This window comes from Micropterus dolomieu, linkage group LG10, assembly GCF_021292245.1.
Source record: "Micropterus dolomieu isolate WLL.071019.BEF.003 ecotype Adirondacks linkage group LG10, ASM2129224v1, whole genome shotgun sequence".
Lineage (NCBI taxonomy): Eukaryota > Metazoa > Chordata > Actinopteri > Centrarchiformes > Centrarchidae > Micropterus > Micropterus dolomieu.
Window position 1 is genome coordinate 15,516,817 of NC_060159.1, and position 14,882 is coordinate 15,531,698.

Genomic DNA, 14,882 nt, shown 5'->3' on the forward strand with positions numbered 1-14,882 from the left:
GTTTCATTGGTTTTATTTTATTATGGAAAGAATAAGTAAGAGTGAGGTTGGACACATGTACCTGCTGTAAAAACTGTAGTTCTACAGTGATACTGAGAAACATTTAATAAATGAGCAGTGTTGCAAGTAACAAACTCTGTCCGTCTTCGTCTCGCTCTCTCTTTCTCTCTCTCTCTGTCAAACTGAAGGGGTTCAACCTGGTGCTGGAAAAGTAGGGAATCTATTTTTGCCATACGGGGAATATAGAGCAGGTCTGGGAACAGCCCACCAACACAAACAGCTTCCTATTCGCCAATGGAGAGGAGGTCCCTTACTGCTGTAACGCCACCTCCCCGTGTACCACCCAGCATATGAACAAACCCTCTCTGTTCAGCTTTGGAGCAGAAAGCTCTGCAGATGCATGACCGGTGTAACTGTGTGTGTGTGTTTGGGTTTGTGCAGATGGAAAAGCTAAAGTTATGCACTTTACTTGAACCTTTACAGCCAGGCTGCTATGGTGAACATCCAGTTCTGTCATGATACAGATGACCCAAATAGTGTGGGGATATTATTGGACACCATGGAGTGAAGATTGTGTCAGGGATTCCCATTCTCTCACAGTGGGAACCAAAATGAGCTGTAGACTTGAATAGACTCTACCAACATATGCGCGCACACACACGTTCAGATATTTTTCAGCTGCCCCATCATTATTACATTTTTATCAAGGGTTTAAAGAGATGTTTTAGAACTACAAAAAACAGTATACACTGGGATTCAGTATCATCAGAATATTATCTCAGACTCCAAACTGTATTTTTTTTTTTTATTCAAGTGAAGTGTTAAAACAAAAGTTGAAAGAGGACACCATTTGCTGGTCATGACTGGGAGTTACATCGAACTGAATGTGGTTGAACTTTAACGTTTGTTAATTTTTATTTCAGATAATGAAATTTCCAACCAATACCATCTGGAGTTATTTGCGATAACTGTGATTACAGCTTGCGTTGCTTTTGGTCAGATTTTGCTTTCATACGCTCGCTCTAAATCAAGGTGAGCTGCAAGTTGCAAAGGTGCTTATTTATAATTAGTGAGCAATTTTTACGTCTTTTCTACTACCTTTCTGTTGTCAAAACTACTAGAATTTGTTGGGGATGTATTTCACTTTACATGTTGTATATCTTGTGAGTAATATTAACTGGAAAAGCAGAAAAAGTGAAAGCAGGTTGCCATGTTCACAAGCAATCAACAGCAAGCAACTGCAGGACTGAGGCAACAACACCAAGGTAACAGATTTAACACCACCCCTGTGTCAACACAGCATGTATCATCAAAAACTGCACTGAGTCTTAGAGAATGTAGACATTTTGAAAGGACAGGACCAAAATCAAGTGCAAATAGAGAGAGAGAGTGGAACATGACATGTGTCTTAAAAATAATACTTATCTTTTCAGAGGATTTCTTATTTTATCATATAGGCAGTGTTGTCCTGACTGGAGCAGTGAAGGTAATTTCACAACTGGGGAGCTAGATGGAAGATGAGTCATGGTTGGGTGGAGTGATGGACAGGCTGCTGCTGCAGGGAAGAGAGTGCTACACTTGTAGAAATTCCTAGGTGATGGCGTGTAGGCTGCTGTGTTAGCAGCTGCATATCAATCTGTTATGTGTAGCAGTATGGGAGACTTTAGGCAGGTAGAGGATAAAGCAGACTGCAGCATTCCTGATGGGGCAAACAGGCTACAGCAACTTCTTAATACACAAAAATCAAGTAAAGCAAAGACAACTGATGAAATAGTTAGAGGACATTTATTTTAAGACTGTAAAATGATGGACTGCATTAGCTGTTGTTAACCAGTTTTCAGATGTTAATATAAACCCATTCTAGACACTTAAAATGCCAAGAATAGTTTCATAGCCGCCAATAAACCAGTTATTAAACTTTTTTTTTTCCTTCCTGAGAATCTTATCTGGAACGCAAATGAATACAAAATAATAAATTAAACTGGCAAATAAGGACACACAAACGAGGACAATGAAAAGGTACAGGCAATGGAGATTAGGATGGTAGAGTGAAATACAGTAGGTGACAGTCACACATTAGCTTATGGTTACTGCTCTCTGGATGATTTTTACATGAGTGATGAAAAACATGCACTCTGAATAGCTGCTGGAGAATTAAGAGAGAGAGAGAGAGAATTTTAGCTGGGACCGGTAACACTTCACACACTCTTTTGTGATTATATTTTGAGAGGGAAAACAAAACCTTAGACAGCACCATAATTCCACTGGAAAATTAAAGGCAAATCAGTATCCAGTTTTGTGACCAAGTCCCTCATTTTGCTGCAGAATTTCAGGAAAAGTCACCTCAGGAAAAGTGCAGTATACTTCTACAGTTTTGTAATACATCGCAGTAGAAACATTGGTATTTGGCAAACTCAATCTTTTAAACTTTGGATAAAAACAAATAATGCTCCTTATATGCTTGTTAGTGTTTGAATCTCAAACCAGCATATATTCTCAACAAATGACTTGCTCCAAATAATAAATCCATGCTAAAATACACTGCTGGTTTGGTCAAAACCAATCATCCATGCACACACAGTTGGAATTCTTTGAATTCATAATTGAGTGCTTACCGTTTAACCCTCATTTATACCTAATAATAATAATATCTTACAAATTAAACAAAATGTTAATAACCAATACTATAACAACTGACTATGTCATGACTCCACCAGCTGTGCACAGAATGTCCTGTCAGTAACTAGACCTCTTAGTGACCTTTGGCACTTATAACAGTCCTAAACAACTAATATACAAAAATGGTTTTGGTACTTTTTTTATTTGTGGATACCATTTCCCATTCCAGCTTTTAGGAAATTAACTCTTTCATAAAGTATGCACCTCTTTCTTGGGAAACGTCTCTGAAATCCTCTCACCCAAGCAACCAACACTTATTTCCCAACACAAGGAAGCGCTAATCTCTCCCGGAGATAATAGCAATGATGGACTTTTGACTTAAGCAAACCCAAAAGCAAGCTCAAATTAAAACAAAACTTGAGTCACGTAAATTGGGCTTAACATTATTTTCCATTGTCCTTGGTGAATTTTTAAATAGAGCATTTTGTCCTTCCAATTACTCAACCCCTATAGTCCTCGGTGCTGAGCCTGTCGTGATGGGAGTCTATTGCAGAATGGATATCAGAGCCCATACAAACAGGAGCATCTGGATCTGCACACCCCTAAACGTACCTCACTTTTCTCACGAATTGCTGAAAGACAGGGAACACTCCCTGTCTGCCCTCAGGCTTCCTTCAGCTATCTCCAGCCAATTCTAGCCAATCAGCTTCTTTTTGGGCTACATCCACTGTTCATCAAACAGTCCTTAGGAGTGGACCAGCCAGCTGTTTGCATCCTCCAGGTCTGCTTCCAGCTCCTCGTCTTCGTCCAGAGGCTCTGGGGTTCGGAGGGCCAGCTCTCGAAGGAAAGCAGGTGAGTAGGCGGTGGGTTGGGAGACAGACCTGAGACCAATTTTTTTCTTCATGAGGTGGAATTGGTCACGGATGAAGTTGTAGAACTCATACTCGTAGCGCATGCGGTGGTACAACACCTGCAGGGCCTCCAGAGTGGGCGTGTGTTTACGTACTGTGCCTGTCATGTTCCCCATTTTCCTATAGTCTGCAAATAGAAAAACAAGAGGAAGTCAGTTGCATGCAACTTGAAAAGAATCCAATCAAAGAATCTGACTACAAAATAAAAATGTTTTTAAGAAAAATGCATTTGCCAAAATTGAAAGTAACATTGGCTATACATGTGAATCTTAAACATGAAAAAAAAAAATGGGAACATGAACTTACCAGGGCTCTTGTAGATGTTGAGTACTCCAGTAAAGTAATGAGGTAAGAGCCTCTCCAACAGGAGCAGAACATCCTCCAGCTCCTCCAGGATACCAACAAGGAGGTAGTTCTCCAGCACATTCTGCTTGGCCCTCTCCAGAGCCCATGCTCCTGGCTCCCTGGTGGAGAGAGAATAAAAATAACAAGTAAGAGACAGAAAGACAAAGAGAGCAACAGAGCAAGAGTGTGGGAAATTTAAGCAAATGTAACCAATGTCTAAAACATCAGAATACCTGCATTGGGGATGCTGTCCACAGAAGTAGGGAATGATGTAGAAAACTCTGGGGTTGGAGCACTCTGGGTAATTCTCTAGAATGCACACATTGATATCCTGAAAGCAAACAAACAATCCTTTTTAATTTACAGTTCTCATTCTGCCATAGTTTTCGTTCCACTTGCAGTAGATCAATCTCCAACAGAATTGTAATGGCTTGTGTCTGCCACTAGAGGAAGACCTTCACCAACACTGCTGTGAACTAGTAGTAGATAGTCATCATCTGAGAAGGCAGTGCTAGGCAAAACAACATCCTGAGCACAAAGATAAGCTCTGCCCTTCTGCTCAGCTGCTCTCAAGAGGCTGAGGTGTTAAATAAAAAAACATAGTTTGTTCTAATCAAATTAGGTTTTGCTTATTGATTTGTGCTCATTTGAAAAATAAATGTATGCAATGCAAAGTGGACTTACAATAATCTAGAACAAATAGCTTGTAATTATGCAGTGATCAAGCAGGGATGACCATAAAGATTTCATGTCTTGAAGTAAAGGGATAAGATCAGAGTTGTGAACTGTAAAACACCCCATTTCTAAATATAGGAGCTATTAAACAATGAAAGGGAAAAGAAAACAGGGTTAAGATTATAAACACACATGCATGAGCGAAGCCGGCCAGCCACTAAGTGCTGTCGAGCTAGCAGTCAAATCCATGTCAGGTGACGTAAGCCTTATGGATGGCAACAAGTCCCGAGCAACAAAACACTCCACGAAAACATGACTCACACAAACACACAAACAGGCGCATGCAGCCACCTGCTCGTGCTCAAGCACACACGTACAGTAGCATGAGGCGAAAGGTGTTGACAGGCCGGTTGCATAAAAGAGAATGGGGTCTAAAAGTGGAAGGAAATTAAAAGTGGAATGATTTGTGTCAAAAACTTGCCTTTAAGAATTATACTCAGATAAGTTGGTAACAGCTGATTTAAACAGCACAATTTATCAAAGCCAACACCGACGCCAACGTTCTCCATCACAGAGATTAGGTTGAGTCAGCCAGGACCAGAGACCCAGACCTAACCAGAGTACGCAGACTGCTATTGAGGGTGAGATGTGAGGGGCCTGCTGGTGAGGCAGGTGACTGAAACACCTCACTGACAGGGGTGTAAACATGGATAAAGGCACGATACCAAGTGTATATGAGCATGTTTCAGGTTGGATTGTGTGCCTTTTAGACAGTTGACACAGTTAGCCTTTGATCAGTTTGTTAAGTGTTGTGTTTTTTGCTGCGTGTCTACAATAGCGGTGATACAGAATGAGACAGTTCACAGTGAAAAGGGATTAATTCAACTATATCACAAATCGCATAGCTGTACATCTTGATTTCTCTCAGGCTCCTAACATTGTAGCCACAACAGGAAGTGTGTGAATGCCTCCATAGACATCTTTATACATAAGCTGGGATGACATAAATTATGCACTTGGTCAGTTATTTTTGCCTTACAGCTGAACACTGTGGTGCAATTGTGTCTCTGATTCACCAAGCTGCTGCAGGGTTTGTTTGAACTTTATGACTGGGCTGCACTATGCTCTGGGAACAGGACTTATTGGTGATCAGTGAAGCAAACCACTGGAAAGCTCTTCAAAGAAACCACCAACAAAACCCCAGAGGAACCTTTAGAAAACAGTTCAACATTGCGCCACTATTAGCGTGCCAGTCGTGTGGTGAGTTTGCCCTGTGTTTCTTCGACTCATAATGTTTGATTAGTCAGAAAATGACAGTGAGTGTTATCAGTTATTGTACCAGTATATCTCTTTTCCCTGTGGTTTACAGTTTCCTGTCTGATGAGAATTCGGTCTTTCTCACAAAATCCAATAGAAAAACAAAGATTTTGGCAGCATATTCTGTGTAGGAAACTATTATCACATGCAGAGACTTCAAAAGAAACTCAAATTTCATACATGGACTGACTTGAACTCAAATGCAACACAGTTACATTTCACACACATGCTAATAAACAGATACTGTGAAAAGACTCCAGACGGGCTTTCTCTACAATTAGCCTGAATGCAGCACAGCACAAAGGCTCCCAAGAAAATCATTATGAGCCAAATTAGAAACAGAAAAAGTTAGAAAAAAACAAGTGAGAGTCAGGGACAAAGAAACAGAGAACAGTGGACAGGAAGTGACACGTGTGACGCCATCCCCTGACACACATGGCTCATTGCAAGGAAGTCCCTGCTTCGCTTTGCTCTGACACTTGATGCCTTATGCCTCAACATTTAGGGGACCACTGGGAATCCAGCCACAACTCATTTATATACAACTGCTCACAATCAAATAAGCACACACATGATCGAAAATACGCGCTCTCTGAAGAGAACCCATTAGTATTTCAAAGAGAGCTCTTGTGTGCATACTCAGGCTCGTTGTTTCTATTCTCACAGTGGATTAAGCCAACTGAGCAGTCACAGAAACTGTAGGAAAATAGGGCCTAATCTCTACAACAGCCTCCCGTTTTACTGAATGGAATGTATGCGTAAATTAAATCAGGAGTAATTGATGATGTAAACCTTTCCCATGGGACAATTTGACTCGGTTTCTTCCACAGAGCATGGGAGTGACACCCAGGTCAAATCAAGCACTTGGGGGCAGCGGAAACAAGCTCTAAATACAACACTGACATATTTTCACTTTTTAAGTTGATCTGTTAAATGTGTTAGCAAACAGGCGCTTATTGATACATGCAACAGATACGGACAAACATTAGCATTCACCTGGAGTCGTGTTTATGTCTACCCGATGAATGTAAGCCTAGCGTTCACTCTCTTTTTAGCTCTGTTTTTTTTATCTCCACCAACTCCTGAGCAAAATACCCGACTTATTTATTGTTAAATGCTACGCTATGTTCACCAGTTAGTCGCTAACTTTGTGTGTCACCTATTTGGTCACCTATGTAGTGTATATTTGGCTTTACTGCTTTTTAACTGAAAACAGCTGCTTGCTATGACCCAGAACTACACTGCAATTCAAAAACAATGAAAAGATGCTAAGAGATGCTAAAAAGCTCTGGGGAGCTCAGGGGAGTTGGGTGATCATTGTATGTGAGTTTATACATGGAGGTGACACATTTTACATACAGTTACACGATTCATTGTTAATATAAAAATATTAAATATAGCTGCTTTAAACTAATAATTCTAATAATTTGTTTTTATTTGAACTCAGCTGCATCCAAGCTGCCAATCACAGAAATCTATACAAAAATGATATGAATATACTTTTCTGTATCTTAAAAGAGAGCCTGATAAATGTGACCCATAAACTTCATGTGTTGGTTGAACTTTAGGCAATCAACCCTGTGACAAGATACAAGATACCTTACTATTTCTACTGTCAAGGCATGCCAGGGCATGATTGGTACCAGTAAAGCCTCCCTCATTATGTGTGTATTTGTTAATGAGTGTGTATGTGTCATTTTAAATGTCAGACTAACTGACAACTGATGACTTTCACTTCCTGTGGGAATCTCATCTGATCAGACCGGTATTTTTTAACTAATCTGTGTGACATTTTGCATGCATACTCACATGTGTATGAACACACATTGTGCTTTGTGATAAGGCAGAGCCTGATTAATCACTCTCTCCCAACTGTTCAACTACTACTCAACTGCTCCCTCTGTATTTATCATTTTCATAAACACATCTAAATACGCACTTAACTCTGTACAGTAATGAAAATAATCTGACCAGATCAATCTGAGCTGGCTTTTTAAAGCCCATGTCATTCTAAACAAAAGCTTATAATTTAAGTCCTATGTGACTACGTCCATGCATATGCTCAGTACCATGTCTGTACTCTCTGTGCTCAAGTGTCCACTGCATGCCTTTGTATAGCGTAGTGTAGGTGTGTGTAAAAAGGGGTGTGGGGATGGAAGGAAAATCCAAACTGACCACAGGAATGTCTCAGTAACACGTGCATCAGGTTCCTTTGGCCCCGGCTAGCAAACTGACAGTGTTCTTTCATTGGCACCTCTCATATACAACCAGCGCAGGGCAAGTAGGGCTAATGTACACCAGGCAGGGGATGTATCCAGTCTGAACTCTGAGTGTTGACATAGCAGGGCACTCACGCCGACACCTACACACACATTCTGGAAATGCTATACTTGCGAGGACATTCATCTCCTGGCCTGAAATCTGGACCTACACTCACTCCAAAACACAGTCAATCTTAAAGCTTTATATTAAGGCTTATTTTGGATATCAACATTGAATAAAAAATAAACTCCCTGAAGGGAGAAATTGTTCCTGAGAATCAATGCTGCACTTTCATTGTTTTGGGTTGCTGATTTGTCAGGCACTAGCACTCTCCAAAACTGGTTTCCAAAAGCCGACAGCTGCTTTCAGCACCAGCTAAACAACCGCTTGGCTTTAAAGCTAAATCCTTAATCCCAATCTTAATCTTAGTTCTACCTAAAACATAAAATCTTACTGTCACTTAGATTTATTGTAAATCTTTCCCTCTTCCCCATTACTTACATACAACTTAACTCCCCCAAATATAGGACTCATTCAGTGGAAATATCTACAACTGGATTTTGGTGTATACAAACTGCATAGATATTATGTTACTGTCATATTAGTGTTTCTTAGATGGCACCATCATAGAGAAGCAAAATATTCAGTTCTTGTTTTGCTTTGCTATTTTCTTTTCTGACTGCCACTCTTGGTGTTTTTTCTTTTTACTGACTGTGCTCATTAGCAACCTAGTTTACCTATTCAGCAAAAACAGCTAGCACTTATGTGCTAAATCATATCTATAAACAGTGGCTGCCAGCATCTGTACAGTGCTATAGACTGCAGTTGCACTAAACTGCTACACACTGCAAAATGTACTGAACTTCAGTGAAAAAGCAATTACAGGCCAAAGTATGAATTTAGGAATCAACATAGAGTCACAGACAGACACAGACTGATGTGTAACAGGTGTAAATATTTAATAGTTTAATATGCTAAAAAAAGATTTTGTTTAGATGCTGGCAGCCACTGTTTATAGATATGATTTAGCACATAAGTGCTAGCTGTTTTTGCTGAATAGGTAAACTAGGTTGTTGTTGCTTATGAGCACAGTCAGTAAAAAGAAAAAACACCAAGAGTGGCAGTCAGAAAAGAAAATAGCAAAGCAAAACAAGAACTGAATATTTTGCTTCTCTATGATGGTGCCATCTAAGAAACACTAACATGACAGTAACATAATATCTATGCAGTTTGTATACACCAAAATCCAGTTGTAGATATTTCCAATGAATGAGTCCTATATTTGGGGGAGTTAAGTTGTATATAAGTGATGAGGAAGAGGGAAAGATTAATAATAAATTTAAGTGACTGAAGGCAAAACGTCAGATGCTGTATTCTAAATGCATAAACTAGCCCCAAACAAAGATTGTCATCTCTTTGGAAAATGTTAGTCAGTTTTAAACCCTGTTAAGGACTGTTGTACCCCGCCTCCCCCCAACTGTAGCAAGGGGCCCCCAAGGTCTGCATACTTTAATAACTCAACTCACATGGTCAAAAACTCCAGGGAAAGCAGTGCAATACTTAATTACACCCAGTCAGACTCAAGCCAGAATGACATTCACTCCTGGTAACCTCTCAGTAAGGCCTTCTGACTGGGTCTCTGACAGTATGCAGTGTCTATGACTAGCAGTGTACATGTGTTTTGCCATGAAATCTTAAAGTATTGATATAATCATAGTTTTGACCTGTTTAATCACCAAACTATTTTCTTTTTTCAACTACCTGCTACTCTAATGTTTGTCTTACTTTTTTCAACCTGACATTAGACCCATCTCTTCACTGCTAACTGCAATGTACTATGTGTCATCAAAGTGTGTTTAAGTAGCTCCTTCACCATGTAAAACTCACACAGAGATCAAAAAATGGCAACTTGAAAATTAAAGTAAGGCTCAAAATGGCATGTCCTGTAAAATATCAGATGCATTGCCTTTAGTATGGTGCTACAGGGATAAACACCAAAGCAGATGTCGGATTTCGAGTTTCTGATGTGGTTATACTAAATCAGGTCTCTAATTGGAATCATAATCAGATTTAAATACTGGGTTAGCAATAGTCTGCTGTGTACAATTTTCCTTCCTCCCTCAAGCAACACCACGTGTTGAACATCTTCAAAGAGAGCAGTGGTTTCAATATATTTCTGTATGGAAGAAATGTTCTGTTGCTTATATTCTAACATTTAGGAAGTAAAATTTTGTCTCAAGACAACAACAAACAGAGATCTTAAATACAAGACAACAATAATCTGGTTCACACACGATATGTTATTTATCAGTTATTTTAATGAATGAATGCAAAAATCCTTTTTCTCAGTAGGATTATTTTCTTGTAATGATTTTTTGTGGAAGATGTGTTTAAATAACATAGTACAACAGTATCATCACTGTTTGTCTGTACCACACTCCTTAGCTCATATGCCTTTATAATTATTTTACATCAAGGTCATACCAGAATAAGAAATTAGTATATCATCTCAGTTCTTGTCTTAACTGAGCTTCAAATCAGCTGGCCTGGAACCAAAACAGATAAAGCACTGTTATTGGCAAGCCAGTGACTCAGTAATAAAATAACCATGCAGCTCTGTCAAATACTGCAAGTGCATTAGTATTTCAAACTATAAACTTTTGTGGCACTGATTTACTTAATGTCCATATGAGAGTAAATGGGCTTGTGGGCACTGGCACCGAGATGAAAGGCAGATAAAGGGGAAGAAGACTAAAAGTTTCAGTATTTGTTTGGCTCTTTAAATAATACTGTTTTCTACTCTGAGCACTGATTCCCTTTTGGACCAGAGCACTATGGTATCCAAATGTGGTGCCCTCTCTGAAGCTCCTGTATAAAAGCTGGGTATTTTGATATGAAAACTGCTCATCAGTTCTGCACATAAGTTTTCTTTGGGGAGGAGCTTATTCATGGGGGACCTTGTTAGTTCTCTTCATCACAAATGTGATACAGTGTTGGCCAAGGATGCACTGCTTAGAAATGGGTAAAAAAATGGGGTTGACACTAGCCCGAAACAGATAATTAATTCCTCCTAATCCAACCTCTTTCCCCCTGCCAAGGCAGGTGCAAAGCTTTGGCCACAAAACTACAGCTAAATAATCAACCTACCCTACACTGTGTGGGAAAGACACAGTTCTCCTCAGTGACAAGTTGTGCACCTCACATTTACATTTACAGTATGTATTAAGCAGTTAAAAGACTCATCAATAGAAACTTACAGCAAGTTTTTAAACTATTAAACCATTAAAAATTTTAACATGGTAATCAAGACACCATTAGTCAAGATTGAAAAACTCGAAGCTGTCCAGACAATCTGTGTTGCAAAAAGATGTGTTGTCTCTACGCATCATTTTTCTCAAATGAGAAATATATCCACTCTGCGAAAAAACAATCTATTTCAGACACTGATTTACTCCATGATACACACATCTATAAATGCTTGAGAAAATAGCTTATTCTTTCAAGTCAGAAACCTAAAAACAAAGACCTTACCAGGTATCTCTCATCATCTTTCATCCCTGGAGTGCGGATGAGGTGATTCTGCTCACCCCTCCAGTCACCAAAGCGACGGAAAAAGTAGTTGGAGAGGAACCGGTTGATGGGGTCCCGGATTATATTGATATAGACAGGCTGCTCTATCCTGAACCTTCCAAAGGCAAAAAAAGTTTATTAGTTACTGTATTTCCAAATGCTGTTGATAAGCATCATTGTACATTGGGGCACTACTGTACCTGGTAAAATTTAGGAAGTGAACATGCCGTGTGAAGAGGTATGGCTGAGGGATATTACTGATGTTCTTCATGAGATCCACCTGAAAAAAACAAACAAAGAAACCCACACAATTGATCTGACGTGTCTAATGGAATAAAATAAGTGTAAAACACAGTATTTGCCATACATGTGGCAAATCATCTCAGACAAATGGAGATATAATCTGAAGTGCCAGTTCACTTCAGACGTCATGGTAAAATTCAAGCAATTATTACATTAATACACGATAACCAAAAGAATACGCAAGCTCCTGACAATGTGCAGGGACACCTGACATTGATAGAGGATTCCCAAGAAATTAAATGCCGACAAAAAACAAAGAACGTCTTCAGGATGGTCAAATGGAACCAAGAATTCCCATCCCAAGTGATTAAAAGAGTACATGACCGTGGACAAATGATGCACTTTGGCTGTGTATTTATCTGGCTCTGGGTCCACCTTGATTCAATTTGCAGAATGTTCCACTACAGACTGACCTCACCACAGTTTCCACCTCTGCCTCGACTGCACAGCTTCACCAAGTAATATCATTGTTTTGTTCATAACAATATTCATCATTCATAGATCTAGTTTCCCCTCGGTCATTCCCACGAAAGCCAACATTTTTAAAGCAATTATTAGTTTGTTCTTCCTCTGCTGCTATAAAAGATTAAAAAACTTCCCAAAGGATTTCTAGGTCTGCGTGGAGCCACAGGCTCACACTAGCCAAAACAAAGTGAGATAACAGAGTGCAGATTACTTGCATGAGCTCTTTGACTGAAGACCATGTAACTTAAACGTAATTCTTAGTCGTTTATTACATAACAAACTCCATGTTGGAATAATTCTTTACGTGAGATCCAGTTATCCCACTTATGCATGTAAGAAATTAGTGACTATGCAAGTTATGTCTCTGCACCAGTGGAACAACATGTCTAATTTTGAAGTAATAAAAACACATAATAATGATGCAAAGTAATGACCTTGGCAATAAGCCAAGAATTATGATGATTTTTTCAAATATGTCAGAATCTATCCAAACTATACAGATTAAGACTTGAAAGTTACAGGCTGAGTGCAAGAAGCATCAGAGATGAGAAGACTTTTGGGGAATCCCAGAGAAATAATGGTCAAGGAAATTGTCCATGAATTTATCAAGAGTTTAACTTGTAGACTAGTAGTCCCTTAATTTTTCCCTTTTATCTACCCAATTTAGCAAGACTGTGTCCACTGTACTGTTGTTTGTGTTACAGCTAACTACACTTCGGGTCTGGGGGTGGTCTAGGCAGCCAAGTGCCACATCTGTGACACATGCTGTCACCAGACGCTTCTTTTCTTCTGCCAGTAAGAATATGCAACGGTCCATTTTGTTAAATCCGTTTCCCCACCATCCTTAACTCCATGTTGCAGGCCCCTTGACCAATAAGCAGGTGCCAGTATTGCAGAGACAGTTGGCCCCTCACTGGCTTCCCACTGGAAAACACTAACATCTGTGCTACGAGGACCACACAGCCATGGTACTGCTATAGTGAATTGAAAGTGGATATTCACAGAGGTGGGTGTGTGTATGGGTTTTGGCGAATGGCAAGGCTGGCCCGCAAAGCTAACAGCAGGTGACAGGCAGGGAAAGTTTAAAGGCCAGGCTATATTGGCTAAAAATACTCTTCTACATAACTAGTTGACAAGTGGATGTTCACAAAGGTAAGCACAAATGAATAATGAACAACAGCTGAAGTTCAATTCAATTTTTAGACAGTAACACACAGGCAAAGGAAAGAAAGAAACTGGAAACCAGGGAATGGTTGGAAAGGAGGCATACACAGAAACAGAAGGAGGAGGGTCCAATAGTATCTGATAGCTCTCAAATACTCTTGTTGATCCAGATGCTAAAGGTCCTAAATAAAATCAGGGTCTAGGCTCCTCTTCACTGGTACTCGAATGGGTTCTTCAGGCTAAAACCATCCATCTTCTGCAATATTAATCTTCTTGATGCTGATGTTTGGAAGGTACAATATTCATTATCTTAGTTTAACATGCTAGCATGCTAACATTTGCTAATCATAAATCATAAATCATCTTTAAAAGTGATCACTAAAATTTTAAAGTCAATTCTAAAACATACTGTGAGCCAGTGTAATGAAGCTAAAATAGGGGTAATGTGGTCATATTTCTTTGTTCTGTTAAAAGCCTGGCAGCTGAGTTCTGGACAGTCTGGAGTCGATCAGTAGATTTTTGGGTTAAACAAGTGAAAAGGCTGTTGCAATAATCCAGGTGTGATGAGATGAAGGCGTGTAAAATGGTCTCGGTGTCCTTAAAGGTTAACATAGATCGAATTTTTGCTATATTCCTAAGTTGATAAAAACATGATTGAACAAGCTTTGTGGTGTGCTGCTCAAAATTTTAATTACTATCAAACCAAACACCAAGGTTCTTTGCAACAGGCTTAATATGATTTACTAGGGAACCTGCAGATGGCCGTATTTGCTTTGCCATCTGCTGGGACCCGATGACCAGGATTTCTGTTTTGTCTGAGTTCAGCTGGAGGAAATTATTTGACATCCATTTTTTAACTTCACAAAGGCAGTTGTTAAGTGAACTCAGCATTCCAGGGTCTGTGGATCTGACGGGCAAGTATATTTGTGTGTCATCAGAATAAATATGAAAAGAAATGCCATGTTTATGGATAATATGTCCAAGGGGAAGCAGATACAAGGAAAACAAAATGGGTCCTAAGACCGACCCCTGAGGCACACCATATTTAACTGGACAGAACGAGGAGACATAGTTGTTTACAGACACGCAAAACTTCCTATTTGACAGGTAGGATGAAAACCATTCTAGGGCAGTACCAGAGATCCCCACCCAGTGCCTCAGTCTGTCTAACATGATGTTGTGATCAATGGTGTCAAAAGCAGCGCTAAGGTCCAGGAGTACCAGGACTGAGCACATGCCTTCATCAGCAGA

The 14,882-nt window shown here is 39.7% G+C and overlaps 2 protein-coding genes across 2 annotated transcripts in view; both read right to left on the reverse strand.

Moving 5' to 3' along the window:
• LOC123978228 (uronyl 2-sulfotransferase-like) overlaps positions 1–517 on the reverse strand; it is a 3,266-nt gene extending 2,749 nt beyond the window's left edge. The window contains exon 1 of the mRNA XM_046061396.1: positions 470–517. Coding sequence (XP_045917352.1) covers positions 470–517 — 48 coding nt within the window. The remainder of the gene's footprint in view (positions 1–469) is intronic.
• Positions 518–1,766: 1,249 nt separating this feature from the next.
• Positions 1,767–14,882, reverse strand: part of usta (uronyl 2-sulfotransferase a) — a 67,469-nt gene continuing 54,353 nt past the window's right edge. The window contains exons 4-8 of the mRNA XM_046061533.1: positions 11,900–11,979; positions 11,661–11,814; positions 4,109–4,206; positions 3,837–3,994; positions 1,767–3,657 (exon numbers count right to left, since the gene is read on the reverse strand). Of these exons, the coding sequence (XP_045917489.1) occupies positions 3,365–3,657; positions 3,837–3,994; positions 4,109–4,206; positions 11,661–11,814; positions 11,900–11,979 (783 nt within the window). The 3' untranslated portion in view covers positions 1,767–3,364. The remainder of the gene's footprint in view (positions 3,658–3,836; positions 3,995–4,108; positions 4,207–11,660; positions 11,815–11,899; positions 11,980–14,882) is intronic.